At 43.5% G+C, this 27,892-nt stretch overlaps 1 protein-coding gene across 1 annotated transcript in view; it reads right to left on the bottom strand.

Moving 5' to 3' along the window:
• The window catches only part of LOC137676309 (neuronal acetylcholine receptor subunit alpha-7-like), a 61,785-nt gene that overhangs the window by 32,226 nt on the left and 1,667 nt on the right, over positions 1–27,892 (bottom strand). Inside the window, 1 exon segment of the mRNA XM_068423016.1 lies at positions 3,788–3,927. Coding sequence (XP_068279117.1) covers positions 3,788–3,927 — 140 coding nt within the window.

The raw sequence follows: 27,892 nt of genomic DNA, 5'->3' as shown, positions 1-27,892 counted from the left end.
AGGTAGCTGCAAAAGAAAGACTCTATCTTTTTTTTTTTTTAAATACCTCGACAGCACTTCCACATGAAGGATGTAGATCCACTTCAGATAAGGTCTCCTGCAAATGCCAACAGGAGCGATGAAAACTGTCATTCATAATGACAAATGGTTTTTACCTAGTAGGCTCCTATCACACTGAGCCATGGGAAAAATGCTTGCATTTCCTTTATTGTGAAAAATGTCATGCCTCATTTCTTAATTGCTTTAGCCTGCTAAGGCTGGGCTCTTAGTCAAAATAAGAATTCTTGTTCCAGGTACTTTTAGATGTGGTCTACACTTGCTTGGGCTGGCAGCACTTGTCAGAGCCTGACAGTGCTCTGTGGGAGATGTCACCAGCCCTATGCCCTGCTGATGCACAGGATATGCCTTGCTTCTGACAGAGAAGGGTAGAGGGCAGGCTCGAAGCAAAAGTGACCCTCAGAAACTGCATACACATGAGACAGCTCAGCATGAACTTGTCCTTATGCACAGAGGACAAGGCAAACTGAACTGAGCCCTGCTGCTAAACAGGAGGTGTAACTGTCCTTCTTTCTGCTCATTTTTTTCCTAGATGTAAGACTCCTGTCTTGGCTGTAGTTGTGAATTAATATAATTTTGGAAGAAGTCCTAACCCTAATGACAAGAAGTCCTTCACGTGCGTTTGTCTACCACAGCTGTGACAAGCAGAGAACATGTTCTTCATGGCTTTGAGTATGATGGCTGGCTTTGAGTGCTAAAACCTACACAGATCCTGTGCAGGTAAATACATGCTGGCAGGAGCAGAAAACCTAACCCAAGGTAGTCATGCTGTGAAATTTTCTTTGAAAGGATGTAAGAAGAGGAGGTGAGATTTTAAGTAAAGTCACTTGTCACTACTATTTGGCAAACCACAGGGACCTCAGAGCTGTCTCTCCTCTCTATGTAGCAAAGTGAATCTAAATTTTCATCAGTGTTGTTCTCAGCAGGCTGGCTGCAGAAGATTAATTTAGATTTCATTATGTTATAATACAGTATGTGTAGGAAACAGACTTATGGAGGCACATCATGGAACCTGTCCCAGGTAGAAGCGATGAACCTGTAGATGAACCAGGTAGAAACTGTCCCTGGCATTAGATGTGATGCCAGGTCTTGACAAGGGTAAGGAGTGAATTTCTGTGAGTATCAGTGGCAGACCCCTTCTTCCTTCCATAAAACAGGAGACTTGTTTTCATCTTCTTTACATTGTTTCCTCTCACAGGGAAAGCAGTGCAGGGTCCACTGTCTCATGTCCGTCACAGTGACTACTTGCAAAACATTCCAGTGAGTCCAGCAGTACTGTTGTATACCTTGGCACACCGTACTCCCCTGAGCACGGAGTCCTTGTTTCCTCCCCAGGGAGCATGGTGCATGAAGTCCCCTCAGGCTGGGACCTTGCTTAGCGTCATGCTCTGTTATGGTAACGGAGCATGATGGACACACACAAGTCGGAAAGAGTAGCTTTGTACTTTGTTAGTGCATACACCATTGTCAAGACTGTGGTGATGTCTATCCCCTTCCCCGAGGGAGAAGCAACTGTACACTACTTGCTTTGTCTTGTCCCAGGCAGGGCAGCTGAGAAGGCAGAGTCTACTCACCTCTGGCCTCCCATCTGAGTGAACAGAGAGATGCCATGCTTGGTTTGCCTTGCAGTGTGTCAGCTAATAGAGGTTACTTTTCCTTGGTACCTTGCCTGCTACTTTTTTACATCACTGTGGCTATCACGACCCTCCTTTTAAACAGACACTTTCTTCAGCAGGTGGAGCATCCAGACACTTCAGTCTGCCCAGCCAGTCATGGAGGCTGAGGGACTGTGTCCATGCTCATGACCTGCTTGCTGATGGCATATTCCTGCATTGCTTCCTGATTTAGGGACCCATGGGAGCAGTGTTTTGTGAATTTTCAGTCTGGTTAGTTTAGCCACTTGATGTCACAGTGACCCTTCTACTACAGGGACTTGACTGTTAAGGGATTTCTGTCCCTCCTTAGAGGAGACAGGCACCTTTTTACATCATTCAAGATAAACACTTCAGGTGACTCTGGATGTTTTTTAAAAAGACCATAAGTGCAGTTTGCAAGACCATGAGCCTGGGACAAGTCATTAATGGTCTGAGCTGCTTACCTTCTAGCACCCGTAGTGTGTGCAGAGATGGAGGGAAGCAAAGCTTTGTTTCTGGTATGTATGAACATTTAGATTACCTCTCCTATTGTGGACAATCAAAAGGGAAGACTGGAATTAAATTTGTTTTAATGGACATTGACATAATGTAGATAAAATATTTAAAGTCATCCTGATTTCCTGAAAGGATGGGTTTCACATTCATATGTGAAAACCCAACTGAAAAAAGATTTTATGTAACTCCTCCCGACTGCATTTGAAAACATATTGTCATAACCCTAAGGCTATAAAGTCCCCTTTACCATGCCCAACTTTCCAATTACTGCAAGAAAATACCATCAGAAAAAGAAGGGCTGGAGCAAGATCTTTGGAGCTAAGAAGCCTCTGCTAAACCTGCAATGGCTTGTTGAAATTTACTTGAAATTAGCTGGAGGATTTCTCTGCTCTTTCATTCACAAAGAGGACTGTGAACTCCTCCTGTGAATGAGTGACTTTAGTTGAGAGTACGATTCTTCTCTCTCTTCCAGCTCAATGCAGTGGCTAACATTTCAAAAGAGAAAGCTGCTTACCCTGCCTGAGTGGCTGCTGCTTGCCTCCAGGAGCACCACATCTGGCTGGACCTGCCACTTGTACAGCACAGTGCTGGAGGACTAGCCTTCCAGGGTCCTGGTTACCCCTTCAGGGAGAGCACCTGGTGCACTATGCATTTTCTGAAAGATTGTGAGACCTTAAAAAGTTTAAATATTTGAGGCCTCTGTCAAATTGAATTGCAACTACACAAATGTTTGTACATCTCTCTATTTCTTGTTCCATCCATGACAGTGATGGTGTATTGGAAACCAGCCCATAATAGTGACGATGGAGAGGGTAGGATGAGGAAAGGAGCACTAACGTGTTCAGCTGTTTGCTGTGTTGACAGGGTGAAGGTGGTCAAAATTGTTCTTCTGGCTTGTTTTTTCCATGTAGATGAAAGAAATTCTCTCTATATATCATGGTTTATCATACAGAATTCTCTTCATGATGACAAAAGGGATTTGGATTACTGTGTTAAAATTTTCCATGGGCTAAATATCCAATCATGAAAAGGCATGTTGCAGTCAAGACAGTTAGAGGACTGTGCCTCCAAGTTTTGCTTTTATATATTTCTAACCTCAGCTCAGGGTAGACTCCTTCAAATGAAGTGCATGGTAAAGACATGATGGGAGAAGAGACCAATGCCATTATAACGTCTAATGAAAAAGTAAGTGCAGTGATGTTAGCTTTGAACATTGCACATAGTCTTCAGTTATTGCATCCCACAAGGCTCTGAGAAGAATGTACCATTAATAATTTGTAATATCACATGGTTTCTAATTTATTGAATTCTTTTTTCTGTTTAAAAGAAATGGAAAAAACTACATAATTAATCTCCTTGCAGCTCATGTTGTATCAGAGATGGCTGTGCTTTTAGGAGGATATTCACTTCTCGGAAGTGTCAAAGCATGTACTCTAGCATTTAGGGAGGTTGCTTAGCCAAAGACAGTCTGCTTTCATCTCTGATAGCCTGACTAAGAGGAAAAGTATTGTCCCTACATGAGACATCAGATTAGTTATGCTGAATGGGTGCCATAGAGAACAGAAAAGCAAGTAACTTACCACGTCAATTATCTGCAGCAAAGAAAGCTGGAGCTCAACTACAAGGGGTTGGGAGTCATTCACTACTGGTCGTTCAAGACGATTGTAGTTTCTCAGCAGTTCTCTGTACAAGTGTCTCTGGCTTTCGCCCTGCTGAGAGACTAGGGGAAAAGAAAGTAGGCATCTGTCATTAGGACTGGTCACACTGCTCCCATTGTTCATCTGTTTTGTTGAAAAACCCCGCTTAATGGGTTTGTAATTTGAAACCAGTTCCCCAAAGAATCCCCAAAACTCTGCACATGGGTGTGACAGATACAGCTTTTCTGCACATGTGACTGATAAGCTCTTAAAAAAAAATTAACGACTAACACTCTAACTCATTACTAACATTCAGAAACTACTGAACAGCCTTTGGGTTTCTGAGTAAATAGCTCCCTCCCTTGGTGCCCCTCCTGCTAGTGGTCAGTGCAGATCTGGCTCCAAAACCCCCAGACAGCTTCCTGGAAGGCAGTCAAAGTGCTTTTATTTCCTTGTTCTTATTTCCTAGAGACTGGCTGCTGTAAGCCAGTGCTGGTATTACTTAGACATATTGTGTGTTTACCCAGCGTGAGTAACACATCAGCTCCTTATTTCTTGAAGCTGATGTATCAGACCTTTTTCTATGCTTAAGAAACAGTAACAAACCTTCTTCATACCTTCTCCAGTTTTGTGTAGCAGTCTTTCTAGGCTTTGGGTTACTTCCCTTGCCTTTTTTCCTTCTGATGGTAGCACACTTTTTTAACACCTAATGAGGTAGTGGTGTGAAGGCTAGAGTATTTGACAGGTATATATGATGATATTGAATTTCTGGTGTTACATGCTTAACAGTTTCCAGTGGGAATAGCCTCAACGCAGAAGCTGTCATGAAAACACATGAGCATGTTAAAGACTAGCAGAATTTCAGTCTACACTTAAATTGCAAAATGCCCCTGTTCCCCAGCTTTGGGCTGGGTGAGAAGAGCATCCATCTAACCTGTATGCCCAGGTTTCCTTGCCACAACAACCACAGACAGGGCTGGGTAACAGTGATGGCTTGGGTCTATTCCCATGGGAAGGTGAGCACTTTACTGGGACATATTGCCCAGGAGCTTGGGTCCCCCAAAACAGTGTAGGTGGTGGTGCTCTGGCCAGTAGCATCCTGAGCTCTACCTAAGGGCTGCATCTAATAGAGTCAGGGTCATGGGCTGCAGGTTCCCTGAGGCCAAAGCAGTCCTGTTGATACCAGACAGTTCAGTTCAGCAATGGTTTAGCAAGAGTAGGCCTCAGAGTAGGCTCTAAAAGGCCTGCTCTGTGTTACCTTTACACAGAACAAGATTTCCTGTCAATAATTTTCCTTTTAGCTAGAATAATAGAGAATAATAGAGAATAACAATAATAGGTTCTGAAGCAAACTACATGTTTTGTAGATAGAGTTTGTTTAGGGGATTGATAACAAGGTTCTAGTAAACAAAGATTCATGCTGTTTACGCTTAGTCCCAGAAAAATAAAGGTCTCTGCTAATTATATAAGGCCAAAAGACAAAACAAAACTGTAAAGAAAACTTTGTGATGTCTAAATTAACTTGATTCATAAACTCTTGTGTCAGAGGAGAGATAAGTCCAAAACGATATCTTCTTCTTGAGAACACATGTACTTGTAAACAAGAAGACCTTGACCACGCTTGCGCACAAGCACGATTAAAGGGGGATTGGGACCACCAGCGACCCCCAGAGACCACCCAAGACCCTTTCCCCAATTTAGTACGCATGCGTAAAGACATTACGTAATGCATTACATAACGTATTATGCATAAGTTTTTTTTTGGAATGGGTGGGCTTTTCTTGGAATTATGTATATGAGGAGCAAGCTTTTGTTCTTAGGTATGCATGCTAGGAGGAGAAATCCCCCATGCACCTAGCGCTGCAATAAACCAATGTCGGCTTTCTAAACTATCATTTGGTTTGGAGAGTTTTCTTGATTACTATTTTCCGGTAACAGAATTTGGTGACCCAGATGGGATAAGCTCTCCAGAATCTCCACAGACCAGAGGAATTGTGAGGACTCCAGCGCGCACCGGAGTATTTTCGGGAAGCCCCCGATTCCCTGGTCGGGTGAGTTTCCGAGACAGCTAACAGCTATCTGGGATATTAACGACATTGGTTGTGAGTATTGGTACCGGTATTTTAACTTGGTTGTTTGATTGCTTACAAATAAGTCGTACCTGAATTAAGTGTGCGTTGTTAAGCTATTGGTATCGGTGTGCACAATTGTGATAATCCGTACGTTACTACGGGGATGCCTGGAGTCCGGATTTTGGTTGAATATTGGTTTTGTATATATTTGTATATATTTGTATATTCATTGCTGCTTAGCGAAACTGCTTTTGACTTTCGGCTTGCAAGTTTCTCTCTGTGTTCTCCGTTCCTCCCTTTTGGGGGAGGGAAAGGAGAAAAGGGGGGGTGAGCGGCGTTTTGCCGTTTACTGTTTGCTATCAGTTTAACAGCCAGTCCGGCTTTGAACTGTGACAGATTTATTTGTAATTGTGGTAATTGTGGTACTTGTATAACTTTGTTCGGGTATTCGTGTTAATTTTGAAACTTTGTAAAATGGGAAACAAACAGTCTACTGAAGGGGTGGATTAGAGTCCCCCTGAAAGTGGTATAAGGGATTCGAGTCACCTGAAAATGTATAAGAGGTTTGAGACCCCAGAATCTTGTTATTTTGTGTTAAGTCGTTGGTTTTGTGTCTGTGTTGTCGTTGCTTTTGTGTCTCTGTGTTTTAACACTGCTTTTGTGTTCTGATATTATTTTGCAATGGATAACAACCCTTGGTGGAAGGGGGATTCTGAAAAATCTCCTCTAGGATGTATATTGAAACATTGGAAAAAGGTGTGGGGGGGGAGACTCTCTCATCCAGAGGCAGCTTGTAGAACATTGTAATCAATGGTGGCCTTTGTATATCCTAGATGATAAGGAGAAATATCCAAAGAACGGGAGTGTAAGTTACAACACAATACTGAAATTAATGTTGTTCTGTAGACGAGAGGGAAAGTGGGATGAGATGCCGTATGTGAATTTGTTCTTTGCATTACGGGATGATTATGATGTGCGAAAGGAATGTGGTTCGATTGTAAGTGAAGGTGAGGTATTTGCATTAGAGGCAGGGAAAAAGAAAGTGCCTAAGCGTTGTTGTTCAGCATGCAGCATCGGCAGGCGGTGCAACAAGTATAAGGAGGAAAGAGAGGAAGAGGAGAACGATGAGGATGTTCAAATGTTAGTTGGTCATAGAAGGGATAATGAACAGAGGTTGTTATTGACCGAATACTAACGATTGATTTTGCATGGTGTTCGGAATGCTATTCCAAAGTCAAAGAACTGGTCTAAATTGTATCAGGTCGTTCAGGGAAACAATGAGGATCCCTCCTCTATCCTTGAAAGACTAACAGAGGCTGCAAGAAAATACACCGATTTGAATCCAGAAAATGATGTAGATGCTGTCTCGTTAATACACATTTTTATGGGACAATCTAGTGCAGATATAAAACAGAAACTGCAGAAAATAGAGGCAGCAGATGCCTGCTTACTAGACAAAATGTTGGAAGATGCCTGGAAAGTGTATAACAACAGAGAAAAGTTAGAGAAAAAAAAAAAAAAAGGTGTTTAAAAACAACCAGCAACTGGCAGCAGCTATAGCCCAGGAAAATAATGAGGTTAGAGAACGGAATTATCGGGGGAGGGCAAATGGAAGAAAATCTTCCAATGAAGTACCAGGTGCTGCAAAGCAATTAAAAAAAAAAATAAATCAGTGTGCTTTCTGCAAGCAGAAAGGGCACTGGAAAAAGGAGTGTCCACAATCAGGTCGGGGAGGCCTTAGGGGAATGCCAAGGAAAGCTGCTAACATGATGACTTTAGATTCAGACTGAGGAGGACTGGGGGAAGAATCGAAACCCTCCCCAACAGAACCCCTGGTTATATTAAAGTTGGAAAATGAGAAAGTAAAATTTTTAGTAGACATGGGAACTATCTATTCAGTATTAAATACATGCAAGGGTAATTTGAGTGATCAAAGCATGCCAATTATTGGTGCCACAGGGCAGAAAGAAGATCGGCCATTTTTCCAGCCTTTAAAATTTGGAATTGGGAAAAGGGTGTTAACCCATCAATTTCTCTACATGCCAGATTGCCCCATGCCGCTGTTAGGATGAGATATGCTAAGTAAATTGAATGCACAAGTTACTTTTACAAAAGGGAAAATCCAAAACCACATCCCTGAAAATAAAGCTTTGGATGCCCAAGTTTTTATATTACAGAAGGAAGCTGAGTTACAGGAGATACCAGAAGATGCTGTGACACCTCTCGTATGGGCTTCAGGAACACCAGGACGATCCCGAGCGGCAGGACCGGTAACCATCCAGTCAAAGCCAGATGCTGGACCGGTAAGATGAAAGCAAATGAAACAAGAGCTTAGAGCATTTCTCGGGATGGCCGGATGGTATTGCCTGTGGATAATGAATTTTGGACTCATTGCCAAACCCTTATATGAAGTAGTACAAGGGAAAGGAAACCTCCTTGTTTGCATTCAGAGGTGCATTTGCAAAACTAAAACAGACTTTAATGAGTGCTCCAGCTCCGGGCCTCCCGAACTTAGAAAAACCATTTGAACTATTTGTACATGAAAGACTGCATATTACCCTAGGAGTGTTGGCCCAGAAACTAGAATCACGGAAAAGACCTGTGGGATACTTTTCAAAACAACAAGACAATGTCAGTAAGGGATGGCCAGCATGCCTCTGAGCAGTGGCAGCTACAGTACTACTGATCCAAGAGGCCCGAAAATTGACACTCGGGCAAAAGCTAACTGTGTTTGTGCCCCATGCAGTTACAACTGTTCTAGAACAAAAAGGATGACATTGGCTGTCACCGAGCCGGATGCTGAACTATCAAGCCTTCCTTCTGGAACAAGATGATGTGGAACTGTAAGTAACCAGTATCCTGAATCCAGCAACCTTTCTAACTACAGATCCTGGTAGGAAAAATTAACACATGACTGTTTGCAGGCGATGGAACAAACATACTCCAGCAGAGACCTTTATCAGGGGTAACAAAGAGAAGAAACAATCCAGAAGACTATTGGCAAATAGACTTTTACGAATTACTGCGGCAAAATGGGTATTGATATCTTTTAGTAATGATAGATACTTTCACAGGCTGGCTAGAAGCTTTCCCTTGTCGCACCAACAAGGCAAGAGAAGTAACAAAAATATTACTTAAGCAAATAATACTGAGATTTGGGACTCCTATAGGACTATCTTCAGATAGGGGTCCACACTTTATAGCAGAGGCTGTTCAAAATTTAGCTGAAGTGTTAGGGGTAAAATGGGACCTCCATACCCCATGGAGACCTCAATCAAGTGCAAAAGTAGAAAAAAAAAAAAATCAAAGCTTAAATAAACAGATGAGTAAAAATTTGCCAAGAGGCTCAGATAAAATGGCCAGGTGCTTTACTCTTAGCTTTGCTACTAATCCTAAAACTAAAGAAAAGGTTAGTCCTTTTGAAATAATTTATGGTAAACCCTATCATGTGACAGGAACAGGACTTAATCCTGAGATCATGGAGAAACAGTATTTGAAAGAATATGTTATCTCTCTAGGAAAGGTTCTGTCCTCTCTCCACAGGTACATCACTGTGAGCGCACCATTATCCCTGGACGTGCCTGTGCATCAATACCAACCTGGAGACTGGGTGTGCCTGAGGACATGGTCAGATGAACTGCTAAAAGAGAAGTGGAAAGGACCTTTCCAGATTTTGCTCACCACCTACACAGCTGTCAAGCTCGAGGGAGTCACTCCGTGGATACATCACAGCAGGATAAAACCAGCTTCATCACCAGAATCAGAATGGACTATATAACAAGAAGGACCTTTACATTTAAGATTAACCTGGGGATCACAAGGTTCTGGGTTATCTCTCTTGCAGTGATGTTCAGAAATGCAGAAATTGATACAGATGGAGAGGCCAATACAGACATAAATGAGAACTTAATTCTAACTCTGATACAAGGGTTTGGTAGAATGTGCAATCTTACTAGTGTAACAGCATGCATCCCAATTCCTCATTCAGCCAGTCAGCCTGTCCCCTGGGGTCACAACTTGAATGGGGATTTCAAAGTTTCCTTTTACCAGGACTGATGACTTTAGAAAATCAGATGCTAATAGAAAATCTAACGTGGCAAGTAGAATCTTTATCAAGAGCCACTCAAAAGAGATTCCAAATTGTTAACAAACAGACCCAAGCCAATACTAAAATGACTCTGCAAAATAGACTGGCCTTAGACTTGCTATTAGTCAAAACAAGGAGTGTGTGGATATCTTAAGTTAGACAAAGAGTCCTGCTGCATCCACATCCCAAACATCACTGATAACCTGAAAGAGCAATTGGATAAAATGAAGAGAGTAGCAAAAGACAGCAGGGCAATCAGGGATGCAGCAGAAAATAGTTGGCTCAACAAAATCCTGCAAGAATTAGGTGGATTATCTCTAAAAGGATGGTTAGCTGCATTATTAGAAGGGATAGTTTATGTAGTTGTGATTATAGTTATCATAGGGATCTGCATGGGTTGTGTTAAGAGAATCATTGAGAAAAATATATGGAAGTAGTGAGATAATAAATCTAACTACTTCCAAAGGGGGGAATTGATACCAGACGGTTCAGTTCAGCAATGGTTTAGCAAGAGTAGGCCTCAGAGTAGGCTCTAAAAGGCCTGCTCTGTGTTACCTTTACACAGAACAAGATTTCCTGTCAATAATTTTCCTTTTAGCTAGAATAATAGAGAATAACAATAGGTTCTGAAGCAAACTACATGTTTTGTAGATAGAGTTTGTTTAGGGGATTGATAACAAGGTTCTAGTAAACAAAGATTCATGCTGTTTACGCTTAGTCCCAGAAAAATAAAGGTCTCTGCTAATTATATAAGGCCAAAAGACAAAACAAAACTGTGAAGAACAACTTTGTGATGTCTAAATTAACTTGATTCATAAACTCTTGTGTCAGAGGAGAGATAAGTCCAGAACGATATCTTCTTCTTGAGAACACATGTACTTGTAAACAAGAAGACCTTGACCACGCTTGCGCACAAGCACGATTAAAGGGAGCTTGGGACCACCAGCGACCCCCAGAGACCACCCAAGACCCCTTCCCCAATTTAGTACGCATGCGTAAAGACATTACGTAATGCATTACATAACGTATTATGCATAAGTTTTTTTTTGGAATGGGTGGGCTTTTCTTGGAATTATGTATATGAGGAGCAAGCTTTTGTTCTTAGGTATGCATGCTAGGAGGAGAGATCGCCCATGCACCCAGTGCTGCAATAAACCAATGTCAGCTTTCTAAACTATCATTTGGTTTGGAGAGTTTTCTTGGTTACTATTTTCCGGTAACACTGTCAGCATGAGTGCATGTTCTGTGAACGGTAGAAATCCAATCCCTGGCAGGGAGTCTGCACTCTACATTATTATTACTTTGAACTGAAGCATTTTTTATCTACTGCAGCTCCCAGTCTCTGAGTGTGACTTTTTTTAACTCTTGAGCAGAGCTGAGAGTTAACTCTCTGCACATTGAGACAGGACTCCTCTCACAGTGGTTGTGATGAATATCTTTTTGACAATGCAAATAAACCATAACAACCAGTTCTGCTTTCCCCAGACTCTTACTGTGCTGAGCAAACCTTGCAAGCCTGGAACAAGCTGCTCTCCAACACAGCAGTCATGCCTTTTAAACCTAATAATAAATTTAGTTTACAAACAGCTTACAAGTCTGTTTAATTTGTGTTCTCTTCATCTTTCCTGATACTGAAGGGAGCTTTGTAGCTTTCCAGTATAGCAGTGCCTGGTGAACAAGGAGGAAGAGCATTTTTATTTTGGTAAGTTACACCAACACATCATCTTCATGGGCCCTCTCTGCTCTTGCGTAATACATTACATGATCATGGGGATCCAGAGGAGCAGATGCTGTAAGTGCTACGCCAATAGCCCTTGCTGACATGTCAGTATTGGATGCTACGCTTTCACTATCAGCAAAGACAAGCTTTGGCCACAGTATCTGTCATTCACCAGCTCAAGTAAGCTTCTCTGCAAGGTAGTGATTTAGGTCCTCTGTTATGGCCTTAGTACTTGCTTTCCAGCGCCTCAGCAGACAGCGACTCCCTTGTAAGAGCCTTCTGTGGAAAGGAAACCAATGAAAATCACTACAAATGGTTCTATGGAAAGAGGGTCTGTGTTTTGAGCAAATCTGCTGTCCTTTCTCTCACTGGCCCACTCCACCACCACCACCCTCCTATGTTCCTGTGCGTTAGGGAAGAAATGACTTCCTGCACTATTGCTCTCATCTTGAGTACTTATGTAATATTTGCCTTTAACCTTCCTTTCAAACTGGCTGCCTCAGCTTTTACAAGGGAAAAGTGCCTTTCACCAGTCTCTGGAAGTTGACTAGGCTGCTAGAGTGCCCTAGTACCATCACTGTTATGGTGCATTAAAGCAGCCCACCCCAACAGAGGTCTGACTCGGAGAGATCTGAGCATGACCCTTTACTGTGTCCTTCGGGAAGCTGTCTTTGTACTGTGTGCTCCAACTATGCTGAAGCCAGGCCCTTTTCCGTGTTAAACTTTGTGAGCTGAAGTAGCCCAGTACTGCAATTTTGCACCTGTTTTTCCATCCTTTCTTCAGCTATCCCCTCTCTAATGTGTCCGTATTACTGTGCAACTTCTTGTATCTGAAATTGTTAACATAGCCTTAGCTGATCTATTCTTAGTCTGCTGAGTTGGCGCTGGTGACCACATGTTTGTGTGCTTGCAGTGGAGACTTTGGGGTGTCCTGGCAAATAGCCATGGTAGCTGTTGGTACCACAGAGACCTGGCTAGTCTAATCACACTATCATCTCTCTGCTACAGCTTCTTTGGAGAAAGAACTGAGGTGAATGACAAGTCAGATTTGTATTTTCATGGACGTTTTCTTTAAATTGTAATCTTCAAATGCTTAATGTTTCATACTTCAGAGAGATTGCTGCTTTTTTCTCCTCTAATGCTTGTGCTAATGCATTGTGACACTACATTTCTGTATGCTAAATGGACTGTTTGCTGTTGATGGGGAAGTCTGGATCTCTCAGGAGTAGTGGTAGAATAAACTTTACCACTGCCTACCCTTCAGTCACAGAAATCTAACCAAAAGCAGTGACACTGTTTCATCTTTTAAACTAGGCTAGAAGCTGGATGACAATATTTAAGATTGCCAGGTCGGTCTCCTAAAAGCAATGCCAGACTTATTTGCCTATGTATGTTACAAGAAAGTACGAGTAACCGGCAAAGGGTATGACACTTTCTAGATAAAAGATCTTTGAGCTACTGAGAGCCTCTTATGTCCCACGGTCTCAGACAGGTTGTAGTTAGCAGCACAAAGTCCAGCTGAAGGCCAGCCAATGGTGGAATACTCCAGGCATGGATACTGGAGCCAGCGCTGTTTAACATCGTTATGAATGATGGGATAGAGTGCACGCTCAGCAAGTTGTCAGATGGCACAAAACTGGAAGGAGTGGCTGATACAGCACATGGGTTTGCTGCCATTCAGATGGACCTCAAAAAAATGGAGAAATGGCTGACAGGAACCTCATGAAGTTCAACGAAAGGAAGTGCAAAGTCCTGCACCTGAAGAGGAGTAACCACAGGCAGCAGGGTAGACTGAGGGGCTCTACTGGCTGGAGACGAGGTTGACAGAAAAGCCCTGGGGGTCCTTATAGATACCTTATAGATAAACCAGCAATGCACCCTTTCAGCAAAGGCCACCAGCATCCTGAGCTGCATCAGGCAGAGACTCACCAATAAGTCAAGAGAGGTGATCCTTCCTTTGTCCTCAGCACTGATGAGACACACCTCAAGTCTTGGGTTCAGTTCTGGGCTCCTCAGTACAAAGGAGACATGGAGTTACTAGACCAAGGACTAGGTTGTCCCTCAAGCTTTACTCTCTGAATAATCTGAAATGGTTCCCTAAACTTCTCCTGGAGTTTGCAGACAATTGGGAAGCACAAGGCAACTAATCCCCTGGTGGTTTTGTTAAGAGCTCTATGGAAAACAGAGGTATTCATGGACTACATTCCACTCTTAAATATCTCTCTGAAGCTCCTCTCATGTTTCTGCATGTGGAAAGAAGTCTGCAAGAAGCCCGCTGATTGATAAACATGACCTATAAACTGCTACCAGTTTCTTGGGAATATATGCTATAGTTGAATCTCATCTTTCTTTCTAGGATGGAACTGCTGAGAATTGCAAAGCAAGATAACTTGCCTAAAAGCTATTTCTCTACTGCAGAATGCTACTACCTGCTCTAACAGGAGACACAAGAAAATGTGGGTCCCTCCAAACTGCTGTGAGACCAGGGAACACCCTAGGTAGGGTGGCACTGTGTGATATTCTCTGTGCTGGATCAGGGAGTCCTATGATGTGAAGGAAGAACCTACAGCAAGAAAACAGAAGATGGCAGCTTTCCTATGGGCTTATTTCTGTAACGTATCTCAAAAGCTGTCCTTCACCTCCTTTCTTCCCCTATAACACGCTTACTTGGAATTATTTAAGCAGGAAATAAGTCATCTTAGTGTTAGTTTACAGTCTGAGCTCTGTCTTTCCCTCCACATGCATGGTCTGCATGTGAGATTTCATCCTCTTTATTAAATGCAGACTTGTTGCAATGTCACAGACAGGTTAAGCTGAGAGACTAGGACTGAAACATGGGATAATTGTATATTTAAAAAAAATTGCAGGTAACTCAGACCAAGCCTAGAAGTAAGTTAATAACTGCATCCATGTATTTGGACAAAGTGTGGATTCATAGTTAGACGGAGAGAGACACCTCTGATGAGGCTTGCACAGATGGTCTCATACTGAGTGTGAGCCCTCATGATATCTATAAAGGGGCTTGAATTCTCTGGGACACTGCAATTAAATTAGATCATCCTGGTACTGGCTGATGTCAGCTCGAAGTCAGCAGCTGTGCATGGCTAAGCTCAAGCTCAGACTGAACTCGTCATGCCCTGTTGCCAGTGATGGCAAGGAGAGCTGCCACAATTGGTCTGCATGTTTAATGGTGACCTAAGACATGCTGATCTTGGTGTAACTCAGATATCTGCTCTGGATGCAAAGCTAAAAATAAAATAAATACCCTCTACCCTCTTTAGTAAAATAAATACTACCTCTAGGTAGGAAAAAAAAGAAAGAGAAAAAGAAAGAGAAAGAGAAGGAGAAAAATAAATAAAGAAATAACATAAAAATAAAAATAAAATAAAAATAAAATAAAAATAAAATAAAAATAAAATAAAATAAACCTGACTAAAACTAGCAAAGCCTTTCTTCCTTCCTTGTGTGCTGCGTATGGTTTCACTGGTTGCATTGGTTTTTTCCTTTACAATTTTGCTTGGCCTGTTGAGGAGACAGAGGGCTCTAGGCATGTGGCTGCGGACTAACAACAAACCTCTTCTCTTCCACCTTCTCTGGGTGTGATCCTCTGATTATGGATTGCCTCTACCATGCTTGAGTGTCATCCTGCCCTCCCTGCTGTGCCACCATAATACTGCTTGCTTCTTCTGCAGGTTTGGGTTCAGATCCGGGGGAGTGTTTGTTGGGGCTGGAGGATGTGCAGTGTTGTCTGGTAGGAATGGCTGTCAAAATTGCAGCTAGCTCTGGCCAGACTATCCATATGACATCCCAAGGAAGGCAGATGCTTTCTCCTTTCCTAGGAGCTGTGCTGTCGTGTCTGATCTTGGCTGGTCGATAGTCCTGCTCTGCTTTGCATGCAGAGCTCCCTGAGCTACAAGGCAAGAGTCCAGCCCTTGCCAGTTTCCCAGGTTTGCTCCAAAAGTGGTCAGCTCCTTGACTGAGCATCCCTGGTGTGGGCCACATAATGGCTTGCTGTGCACCGTAAAGAATAAGTAATGAAATATTAACAAGAGGGTAGATGGAAAGACATGGATTTTCAAGAAGTTTTCAGCCATGGTACCTGTATTTATTGTCCATTCCACCTCTGGTTCATAGTGTTCCCTGGTTTTATTTTCATAATCTTTGAACTTTTTGTTGGGCCAGCTGCTAGCTGAATGTTGTCTAGCTGTTGCTCATTTCTTTTTGGCAGAGCTCTGAGCCTTACCCACAAGTTATTACTTTATTCATACAAGATTATGGGAGTTATTGGTGCCTAAAGAACCAATGGTTTTCAGACCAAATATCATATTCTTCCTGTATCACTTTATATTTACACACATGCATGCTAACATGTCTCAGAATTACAAAACGTGTTTTTTTCTTCCCTTCTCAAAAACGGTTCCTAGAATCATTTGCATATACAACTTATTTGCAGAGTGCAGTAAGTTAAAATCAACACCATATTCCTGGTCCTCCACATTGGTGCTTTTAAATATTTTGTCCCCTGCTACTTCATAAAAGGTCCTAAACTGCAGCAATATTGTGGTTGTGGTATTTATTCACTCCCCTTGTACCTTCTGCAGGTATTTCACCACATCTATGTAATTTTTTTCTCTCTGTATTGTTACTCTGCCACACTCCCTCTGTTTTGGTTGGTTTGTTTGTTTTACTGTTTCCTAAAAGAAACTGAGTGGAGTTCTGGCCTTTTTTGAATAACAGTGTCATTATACTGAGAGGTATTGTTCTATTTTGTTGTGTAATGATTGTATACAATCTTGTTATAACTGGAACATTTACAGTGCAAAAAGCCATTAGGAAAACCTATGGGTACCAGAGCTAAATCCTAGAACTTCCAAGTATTTTCCTAACAGCCTGCAGACTCTTCTGCCATATCTCCTCTTCTATTATTTATTTTCTTTTTAGTTTATCACTGTACTCCTATAGGGATTTTAAGATATTTCATTGGGAATGCAAATATATGCAATTATGAATTATCTGTGAAGGAACAGGAGTAGTATTAGAGAAAAAGCAATTTGTTTCACTTCATTGGCATAAAGAATTGGCATGGTAACAGCCCTACAAAAATGTGGCATGTTCTAATGCTTTGGTAACTGTAAAAAAACCACCCACCTTATTTTGTATATTTTGCAAGTTTCTGAGAATGTAAAGCATGTCACTGTCATATGTCACTTAATCCCCAGAGACAGACACGTGGCCCATCTACTTTTGCTCTTATGTGCAGTGTTGTGGCTTTTATCTGTGGCTGCAAATGCATTATTTCTTTCAGTATCCTTTGATTTAAAATGCATGCCATCACAGCTTCAGGGAAGAGTCCTCACATAAGTAACAATGGAATCACATCAGCTGCCTCAACCCTCTGTAAGTCTGTGTGTGTGTGTTTGCATGTTGTGTATCTGTATATCTCTCTCATTTAAAACCTCTTTTTAATCTACTTCCCTTCTGGGTAATCTTTGACTCTAATTTTTGGCTCTCACTGTGCAGATTTTTTCTGCATCTTACACACAAAACTCATTAGATAGATACACAGAGGTATGTGAGAAATGCCATGTTTTCTTAGGCAAAAAAAGGACCTAATCTTCCTGATATTGGTCATTTCTGTTCTTTCATAGCAGATAAAGAGCTCCAGCAGAGACGGATATTAAAGGGTATGCTAGGAAAGGTTTCATCTCAAAGACTTTAGGCACATGACAACATGCTGAAAACAGAATATAGGCCATTACATAATGAAAGGATGGGATTACATTTTTGGTCCTGCTGGCTTGATGCAGATGTTTCAAAGGCTGATATACGTGTGCAAGGTGAAGAGATACACATTAAGATATTAACAGTGCGATACCTTTCAAATGTATGACAGTTATCTAAACTGCCTCATTACTCCAGGTCAGAAACGTAACTGGCTACAGGCCGAAATGGAAAAAAACCTGTAGTTTTAGTGTAATACTAGTTTACATTAGCTCCATGCAATGTAAATGTGATTACTGCAATACTAGATGTAGAGGGAGCACAGGAGGAGGGATTTGGAGCCATGCTGAAGAGAGGGACTCCCCTTGCTAGAAAAGTTACAGAGAGTTGTGGCTGTCTTAAGGTGACTCTTGCCAGACATCCTGGGATTTGTGGGGAGGAGCAGTAATGGAAGCCAATGGAAAGAAACAAAATCATACGACAAAAGTGAGATACCAGTGATATGGTAATCAGTGTACTGGAGTGGGCTTCTGGACTCCCCATTCTCACTGACTTGCAGAGCAGCTTGTCACATCCCTTCACCTCTACATGTTTCAGCACTCAAACCAGCAAAGCAAGGGAAAGTCCTTCTTGGGAAAGCATCATGAACTTCACTAACCAAGTCTGTCAGTGAAGCAGCCAATCTGCACAGCATTACAGACAACTCTGAAAAGGGAATCTGCACCTCCCCAACAAAAGCCCACTCATCACCATGCCAGGCACATGCAGAGAGCTCAGATCTGGGAAAGCCATATGTGAACAGACAGGTGTAATAATAATTCCAGTGGAAACAGATCAGCAAGTCTGGTTACAGCTGAGAAGGCAATAGGTAGGAAGAGGGTTTTTTTCCTAAACCCAGTGCAGATAATAGAAGTGATAGAGGCTGCAATGAAATCTTCAGTTCACTGTGCAACACAGTTCTTCAGACTCTACTTCCCACCTTGAAAATATCACAGTATAATTAGAAAGAAGCCAAATCCAGGGGCAGCAGGACTCTAGAAGAGGAGGAAGATAAGTTAACCTCCCAGGAAGAGAAAGAGAAGTTATTTTGTCCCCGAGACATGAAGAGAGCAAAGATAAAAAAAACAAAGTTAGTTCTCCCAAGTGCTATTCCTTAGTCACAGACATGCCTTTACTAGGAATAGAAAGCTTGTTCCTTTTTTCATAGTTCAGAGGTGAGGGAGGGATCTTGCCTCAAAACCATTGCCTCACTGTGTTAGCGAAGCAGTGGTGATATTGTTTAACTTCTCTGGGCCATGCAGAGGACAGGTTGGAGTGGAAATGTTACAGACAGTAATGTTGTGGAAATGAACCACCCAGTGTACCCAAAGATGTTGCAGTGATTCTTTTCCCTTCTCCTTCTGCAGTGCTGGTCAGTGGCAATGGTTATGATCCCACAGATGGCTAGTTTCCTGAACAACTTTGCCAGCCTGCCAGTTGTACTTGCATAACCATGTTAAGCAACAAAGGTACTGAGGATGCAATAGGCAAGGCTAGTGATGGCTCCTTCTGCCTTCTTCCCACATCGCTCAAGCTTCAGCTGTTGCCTGTGAGCAAACTGAGCTGCACTGGCTGCGAGGCACAAGCAAGGCACAAATGTCCAAAGTGAACATGGATCTGGAAATTCAGAGAAAGTTGCAAGCCTGACTTTCCAATATCAGAAGCTCAAATGCTGGATGATGTGAAACATGGTGTTAGAGCCCTGTGAAAGGGATGTGGGCTACCCTGATGGAAATTTTGACTGCATCTTGAATGGCTGCTTATTTGTCCTCCTTTTCAGTACTCAGTACCTGAACTGGAAATATGAAGATGTATTTTCCCAAATCTGAAATAGTTTCCCATTTGGGAAGCAAAACTTACATAAAACATCTATAGATGAGACTCAGCCCTGTTTCAAGCAGCACTGCTGAGCTTTCACTAGGCCAGGCTAAACTTGCTGCCTGTCTATGTGAAAGATGCTGTGCTGCTAGCTGGCTGGTGATGGTTTGGAGGTTTTGACAGCAGAAATGGCTGCTATGGAGGGATTTTTTCCAAGGGAAAGAAGTCTGAGGCTTTGGTGGTCCAGGTCTTCAAAGAAAAAGGGAGCTGTAAATACAGGCATGAAAATTCTCAGCAAGGACTGAATTTATTTCACACTGAAGACAAAAGCTGCTTCTGAGAGTGTCTTGATGACACAAATGACTGGCTCTGAGCAAATTAGACTTGTGACCAATCAAACGAGGTCTGCGGAGATCTGATATAGGACACTTGAAATTGTAAGAAGTGCTTTGTTTTGCTAATTCAGCCCAGATTTGCTTATGTGCATATGAAGTGGCTGAGCATGGTCTGTATCATGAAGTTTACAGCTGTTTCTTTTCCCAGACTCTGAATGTCACAAGGTCTCAGTGACAGCTGAGTGTTGGTTAGCCTTGATCTGTCTGTTTTCAGAATGCTAGATGCTATTATCTTTTCCTCAGGTACAGGCCTCAAGTCCTGGTTTTGTTGGGATCTGTGGAGATACGAAATATGTGGCTGTCGTTGCTGCACCCTGCCAGCCAAACTGAGTCACTGATCCTGACTAAGAGCAGAAATGAACTACAGTGAAAACGAGGTACAATGATGATCTGGGGAGCCTGATTTTGTCTTAACTTTCACAGAATCACAGAATCACTGAATCACAGAATGTTAGGGATTGGAAGGGACCTCGAAAGATCATCTAGTCCAATCCCCCTGCCGGAGCAGGATTGCCTAGACCATATCACACAGGAACGTGTCCAGGCGGGTTTTGAATGTCTCCAGAGAAGGAGACTCCACAACCTCTCTGGGCAACCTGTTCCAGTGTTCGGTCACCCTCACCGTAAAGAAGTTTTTCCTCATATTTATGTGGAACCTCCTGTGTTTCAGCTTGCACCCATTGCCCCTTGTCCTGTCAAGGGATGTCACTGAGAAGAGCCTGGCTCCATCCTCATGACACTTGCCCTTTACATATTTATAAACATTAATGAGGTCACCCCTCAGTCTCCTCTTCTCCAAGCTAAAGAGACCCAGCTCCCTCAGCCTCTCCTCATAAGGGAGATGTTCTACTCCCTTAATCATCTTCGTGGCTCTGCGCTGGACTCTCTCTAGCAGTTCCCTGTCCTTCTTGAACTGAGGGGCCCAGAACTGGACACAATATTCCAGATGCGGCCTCACCAGGGCAGAGTAGAGGGGGAGGAGAACCTCTCTCGACCTGCTGACCACACCCCTTCTAATCCACCCCAGGATGCCATTGGCCTTCTTGGCCACAAGGGCACACTGCTGGCTCATGGTCATCCTGTTGTCCACTAGGACCGCCAGGTCCCTTTCCCCTGTGCTGGTCTCCAACAGGTCTGCCCCCAACTTGTACTGGTACATGGGGTTGTTCTTGCCCAGATGCAGGACTCTACACTTGCCCTTGTTATATTTCATTAAATTTCTCCCCGCCCAACTCTCCAGCCTGTCCAGGTCTCTCTGAATGGCTGCGCAGCCTTCCGTTGTGTCAGCCACTCCTCCCAGTTTTGTGTCATCAGCAAACTTGCTGACAGTGCACTCTATTCCCTCATCCAAGTCATTAATGAATATATTGAATAGTACTGGTCCCAGTACCGACCCTTGAGGGACTCCGCTAGACACAGACCTCCAACGGGACTCAGTGCCATTGACCACCACTCTCTGGCTTCTTTCCTTCAGCCAGTTCACTATCCACCTCACTACCCGATCATCCAGACCACGCTTCCTCAGTTTAGCTGCGAGGATGCTGTGGGAGACCGTGTCAAACGCTTTACTGAAATCGAGATAGACCACATCCACAGCTTTACCATCATCTATCCACCGGGTTACGTCCTCATAAAAGGCTATCAAGTTGGTTGAGCATGACTTCCCCTTGGTGAAGCCATGCTGAGTGCCCCTAATGATCCCCCTATCCTTTATGTACCTAGAGACAGCACCAAGGACAAGTTGTTCCATCACCTTTCCGGGGATGGAGGTGAGGCTGACCGGTCTATAGTTACCCATGTCCTCCTTCTTGCCCTTTTTGAAGACTGGAGTGACATTCGCTTTTCTCCAGTCCTCAGGCACCTCTCCCGTTGCCCACGACTTAGTAAAGATGATGGAGAGTGGCCTATCAATGACTTCCGCCAGCTCCCTCAGCACCCGCGGAGCATCCCATCAGGGCCCATGGATTTATGGATGTCCAGATTGCTTAATTGGTCCCTGACCCAGCCCTCATCTACCAAGACAGATTCCTCCTCTATCCTGACTTCTTCTGGGGCCACAGGGGTCCGGGGCTCCTCAGGACAGCCTCCAACAGTATAGACAGAGGCAAAGAAGGCATTCAGTAACTCCGCCTTCTTTTTATCCTCTGTCTCCAGGGCCCCCACCTCATTCATCAGTGGGCCTACATTGCCTCTAGTGTTGGCTTTACCTGCAATGTATTTGAAGAAGCCCTTTCTGTTGTCCTTGACCTCTCCTGCAAGGTTTAATTGCAAGGAGGCCTTAGCTTTCCTAGTTGCCTCCCTACTTCCTCTGACAACAGAATTATATTCCTCCCAAGTGGCCAGCCCCTCCTTCCATGATCTGTACACCCTCTTCTTCCACTTGAGTTTGCCCAGCAGTTCCCTGTTTAACCATGCAGGTCTCCTGGTACCCTTCCTTCACTTCCTACTTGTTGGGATGCTCTGATCTTGAGCTCGGAAGAAGCAGTCCTTGAATGCTAACCAACTATCTTGGGCCCCCTTACCTTCTAGTACCCTGTCCCATGGGATTTCCCCTAGCAATTGCTTGAAAAGGCCAAAGTTGGCCCTCCTGAAGTCCAGGGTTGTGATTTTGCTAGCTATTGTGTTCCTGCCACATGAGATCCTGAGCTCTACCATCTCATGGTCGCTACAACCAAGGCTGCCCTCAACCTTCACCTCTTCAACCAGACCCTCCTTGTTAGTGAGGATAAGATCCAGCAGCGCTCCTCTCCTAATTGGCTCATCCACCATTTGCATCAGAAAGTTATCATCAATGCACTGGAGGAACCTCCTGGACTGAGGATGGCTGGCTGAGTAGGCCTCCCAGCAAATATCAGGGTAGTTGAAATCCCCTGAAAAGCAGAAAGTCACCCTGTGCTGTCTGGCCTGCCCTCCTGTATTCCCCAGCATACAGACATCCTGAGTCTGCTAAAGCATTTTGACACAAAGGGGAAATGATTTGCCCACTTGGGAAGAGGCCTCCTCTGGAGAAGGATGTCTCTTCTACTTACCCACAGTCCTGCTCCCATTCGATCTACCCTTTATCATCCTGCCCTCTTGTCTTTTTGTCAGGCAACATGTAAGTAGATCTGAGGAACTCAGGAGTGCTGAAGTGCTTGGGCATACCAATCCAACAGATGTAAATTATAAAGTAAATGGAAACTGGGCACCCTAATATCTTTGAAGACTACATTTAGACCTTGAATGAAACACTGCTGCATAGAGTATGCTGCAGGATAGCTGTTTGGCTATATTAGAAAGGAAAGTCTTTTGATTAGAGCTCTTGAAGCTGTCCAGTTGCCTTTTATGAATTGTGTGTGAAGCCTGTGAATGAACGGGTCCACTTCAAAGTTGCTTCCCATTTGCCACTTGAAACACTGAAAACTGCAAACCATCTAATAACTATTTATTTCATTTTTTTAATCGCCTCTTCCTATTGTTATAGCTTCTCAAGCTAGATTTCAGTTTGCCGACGACTTTTCTAAAAATGACACAAAATAAGATCATTCTGCATCACTATATGACCTCCTACGTTTGTTTTTTTCCCAAACCTACTGACTCAGAGATGATGAAAACACTAAGCAGCATCCTTCTCTACAGCCAGCCTAGATTCACCAATGGTGAGACCCACTGCATGACACACAGGTAGCTCTGTGCCTAATAAAGTCTCTCCAGCGCAGCACAAGACATACACTGACCTTGTGGAGTGAGTCATGTGGAGGCCATTGAGGCAACGGGCTGCTGGAGCACAGCATGTCCAATGAGAGGTGGAGAGACATGCCTTTGATCAGCTTGGGGATGAGAAAGCAAGGGGGAGCTCTTTTGGCTGCCTTCAGCTGCCATGAGAAAGGTCTCTATGATGAAGGAGCCAGACTCTTCTGGGAGGTGCACAGGGACAGCACTAATCAGATACAAGTTGCATCTGAAGTTTACTCACCACAGGGAAGACCACCGTCCTTGGAGATCTTCCCAGCTTGACTGCCCAAGCAGCAACATAATAGAACTGTCCCTGCTCTGAGAAGAGGGGTTGGACTGGGTGACCTCTGGAGGTCCCTTCCAGCCAAATTATTCTACCAGTCTATGCATCCATATAGATCAGATCCTCTCTCACCTCAGCTGCCACAAACATATCTTCTCCAATTCACAATGTAATTTTCTCTCTTGGCATGATGGAGATCTAAGCGACCAGAGATTCTTTTCCACGTAGCCACAGCAGAGCTTCAAGGAACACAGTGTACAGTCTTGCAGCCCAATCTGCAAACTGGCTTTAGGCTGTTTGAGTCCTTAACGTGAAATGAGATCCCCTCAAGCCTTCCCCTTCTCTCTAAGTCCTTTTTCTGTCCAAATCTATGTTGCATTAAGGACAGAAATGAGGACTTTGGCTTTCTCTGCAACATTCCAGAATGCAATAAGTACTGAAGACATCCATTTCTCGAAGGTGATAAGGATTGCAGACATCCATTTCAGCCCTCTGGTAACCACAGCTTCTCTGAGCAAAGCCAATTGATAGCAAGGCAGGACAGAGCCACCTGCACCTCACTGTTGACACACGTAAGTACTCATGTTGACTACAAGTTCTCTTTCCATTGCAATTTACTGACTTAATGCAAGCCCCAAGTGGGAAGACTTATTTCCAAACACGTCATCTGTTTCTGGTCTCAGCATTGTTATTACCTGCTTTGCTCAATGCAGAAAATACTTGATAAGAAAAACTCTTTCTTCAAGCCATATTTGCTCAGGAGTGTGTCCCAAAAGAGCAATAAACTGTCTACCGCTTTCATTCCCATGGATGCTACTGATTGATTGTGAGGACTAGCCCTACCTGTCTCAGGCAGATTTACTCTCTTCCTTAATTAGATTATGCAGGATCTCTAGGCAGTAGGAATCCTTGAACAACCTTGTCAGGAGTGATGCAAAGGGTTTTGATCTTCAATCACACCCTAGGGCCAGAGATACTTTGTATCTCCCTCCTTGCTTGAAACATACCAATGAAATTCTGCACTAACCCTTTGTTCAGGTTATTCAGTGAAATTGAATGGTACTTCAGTACATGTGTTCCCTTGAAAATCACAGCCACCATGTTCAGACAGAAATATTTCCTGTTTTGTGACTGATGTAGCCCATTCTTAGACTGTGGAAAGAGTTACTTCATCATGCAGATATGAGAAGGAATGCTTCTGTTCAGTGTTCTCACTACATCAGAGACATAAAATACCTCTTTCACTGCTTGGAAAAGTTTACTGTTGCTGACAAAATCATCCAATATGTTACCGCCATCACTAACTCATGTTCTCCTCCACATGTCTTAGGAGAACAAACCAGAGGGAGAAAAAACGTCTGGAGATGTCTTTAGGACATGAATCCTATGCATGGAATGGGAACTTCTGCTCTGAGACTGTCAGAAGGCCTCTTGCACTGGAGCAAGGCTGAAGGCTCCCAAGGCACCATGTAGCATCATCCCAAAAACCAGGTTGATGCTAATTTCTCGTGCACTGTATCTGCTTCTGGACCCCTCCCTACATGCAGAGTGCTACACCAATAGATGCATATAACAATAGGTGCTGGTGATGACAGGGCCCAGGTGCTTCTGGACCTTCCCACTTTTTCTAGTGAGATTTGAGGAAAGTTAACACAAGAAGATTTAGCCCAGATCACTATCAGCAAATGTGCACGGAAATACCTCCAACTTTCCTGGAGCCTGGGGACTTCCCACAAGCTTGGGCCAGCTCCACAGTTGCAGCTGTGCCTACAATAATACAGAGCACCCTTAGAGCTGTGCAAGTGAACACACATAGAAGATTAGTGTCTGAACACCAAGTCTGGTTCATTGAACTCAAAAGCCAATCTCAAGAGGCAAGCATGTACAGCAAGTTACTGTAGGAGACAGTAACTCACAGGAAATTACCTCAGAGATTTGCCTAGGACTCTGCCTGCCTGTCTTAAATGTGTTGACACATGTTTCTGCACCAGTGTTCTTGATCACAGAGTGACACCTATAAACAGACATGTGCTGTGACAAGTACATTCAATCCCATCTGACTCCATGCGTATGTGATGCCTTAGCATGCTCGCAGAATCCAGAGTGACCAGACTCTGGCGTCTGTGCTCCCAGATATCATAGTAATGGCAAGGATCTGGCAGTAATTTCCCATTTCTTCAAGGTGCATGTGTGGCACCTTTTTAACCAATATGGAAGAAAAGACCTACTTGTACAAGCAAAGGTCTTCCTCATATCTTTTCTGTTTTAAATTTGCGTCAGGAAATCTTGTTATCTTTGAAACTGTGTATCCCTCAGTGGGCTGATACAACTCAGAGCATCAGCATAGAGAATGTGGGGAACTGAGGTGAATACAACCTTCAGACCTCAAATTAAGAGCATGAAAGATTCTAAATGGTCTGACACTAGAACACCTGGTTCTAGCGTGGTAACATTTATGAGTTCTAAAGGTGGAGCTCGTTCTCCAACCACCTAAATTATCAATGACATTACATTGTACTCTATTAAGGCACAGAACTTCTCACATCTATTCAATAGTGTCTCTTCAGAGTAAACCAGTTTGATTAACAGCTCACTGTGGTTCCATCAGTCCTATCCAGCTGAGGCCCGAAGTTTAGACTCCATATATAGGTATTCAAGTACTAGCCTTGGTTCTTCCTGCTACACAGGTCTCTAAACTCAAGCCACCTCAGTCTAAGTAGCTCACATTAGAGAAATTGTAGCTTGGCAGCAGAATCTGACCTTTTGAGACTCTTTCCAATGCCTCTGCTGCTGCAGAAATAGCGCCTGCTTGCACAGAATTCAAGCAAGAACAGTAACCTTGTGAGCTTTTGCTCCTAGAGATCATCGGTTGTGTTCTGATGTGATCACTAGAGTTCATCTAAATCAAAAAAAGCTGTGAGAAAGCATGAAATGAGTGTAGCACAGGAATTCAACTCTGTATTGTGAGTGAGCCAAAGAAAAGCTGTTTTGCACCGGCTGGGTACAGCAAGTCAGGCTGAGTTACTTCATAATTTACATCTTTTAGCTGATTAGCTCGCTTGCAGCATCCCCTGCCTTAGGATTTGTCCCATACTGCTGAGCAATTACACTCCTACTGAACTGCTGAGGAGAGGCTCTATCCTCAGCTTACCTTTGCTTTTGTTGGGCTTTTCAAAGCCACATGGCCAGAGCGTGACCCTGATGTCAGGCTGCACAAAGCAAAGAAACTAAGAGGTCTGGCTCTGCTTTGTGTGGCATATGTGGCACTTTAGTGGCCTCACTTAAAAGAAAGGAAATAAAAGCACAGTAATTAGAATGTGTGGGCTGACTGGAGACTAGCAAAATTCCTGTTTAATTTCCTTGGATGTTCAAACCCAGCAGGTGCCTGTGCACTGAGCTGAAGGTAATGCTCCTTGGAGAGGCTAGGTGCCCATGTGGTCACTGGGACATGTTTCTCAGGAGGAGAACTCCCTTGGAGGTTCGTCTGCACCCTGGATCCCAGACTGCTCTGTGCTCAGAGAAAGAAGCAGGAATGGGTCTGTTCCCTCCCTTCCAGTCTCTCCCTGGAGCAGGGTTTTCAAGTCCCTCCACCTGAGGTTGTTAAGTAGCTACTGGGACTCATAGAGTCCTTCCATTCTCTGGGTGCTCCTTCAAGGATTGCACCTGGCCTGAAGGAATGCCTGGCTCTGAGAGATGTCATCTGGGACCCAGGGAGGCTGAGGACTAGTTTCCTGATTTTCTCCAGGGCCCATGTCCCAGGAAAGCATCACTAGCTTCAGACTGTTCAGGAAGGAGGGACACAATGACCTAACATGAATAACATGTCTATCATCAGGGCTCCTAGCAGTAGTGCAAGCAGAATCCAGTTGAAGCAAAAAGTTGTGGAAAGGACTGGAAAAAATGACCGAGTTCTTAATGTTTTGTTTTGGTTTATTTTTTATGTAGTCCTTTTCACAACTTCCCTGTCGAACAGCCCTGCAGGAGTCTTCAGTAGTTGAGAATTGTTATGAATTCTGTTGAAGCAACTCAGCACTATGTGAAAGCGATATTAGTTAGGATGGACATGCTGTTACTTCCATGTAGGTGCACTGAGGAATCTTAGAGGAGTTCATGTGGAGCTTACTGTTAAAAGACTCTGCTATTGATAACACGCTAAGATCATCTTGACTTTTTTCTCTTCTCCCCCAACTGCACAATTC

This window comes from Nyctibius grandis, chromosome Z, assembly GCF_013368605.1.
Source record: "Nyctibius grandis isolate bNycGra1 chromosome Z, bNycGra1.pri, whole genome shotgun sequence".
NCBI lineage: Eukaryota > Metazoa > Chordata > Aves > Nyctibiiformes > Nyctibiidae > Nyctibius > Nyctibius grandis.
Note: the sequence above shows the minus strand (reverse complement) of the source record. Positions and strands in the feature narration are given on the sequence as shown.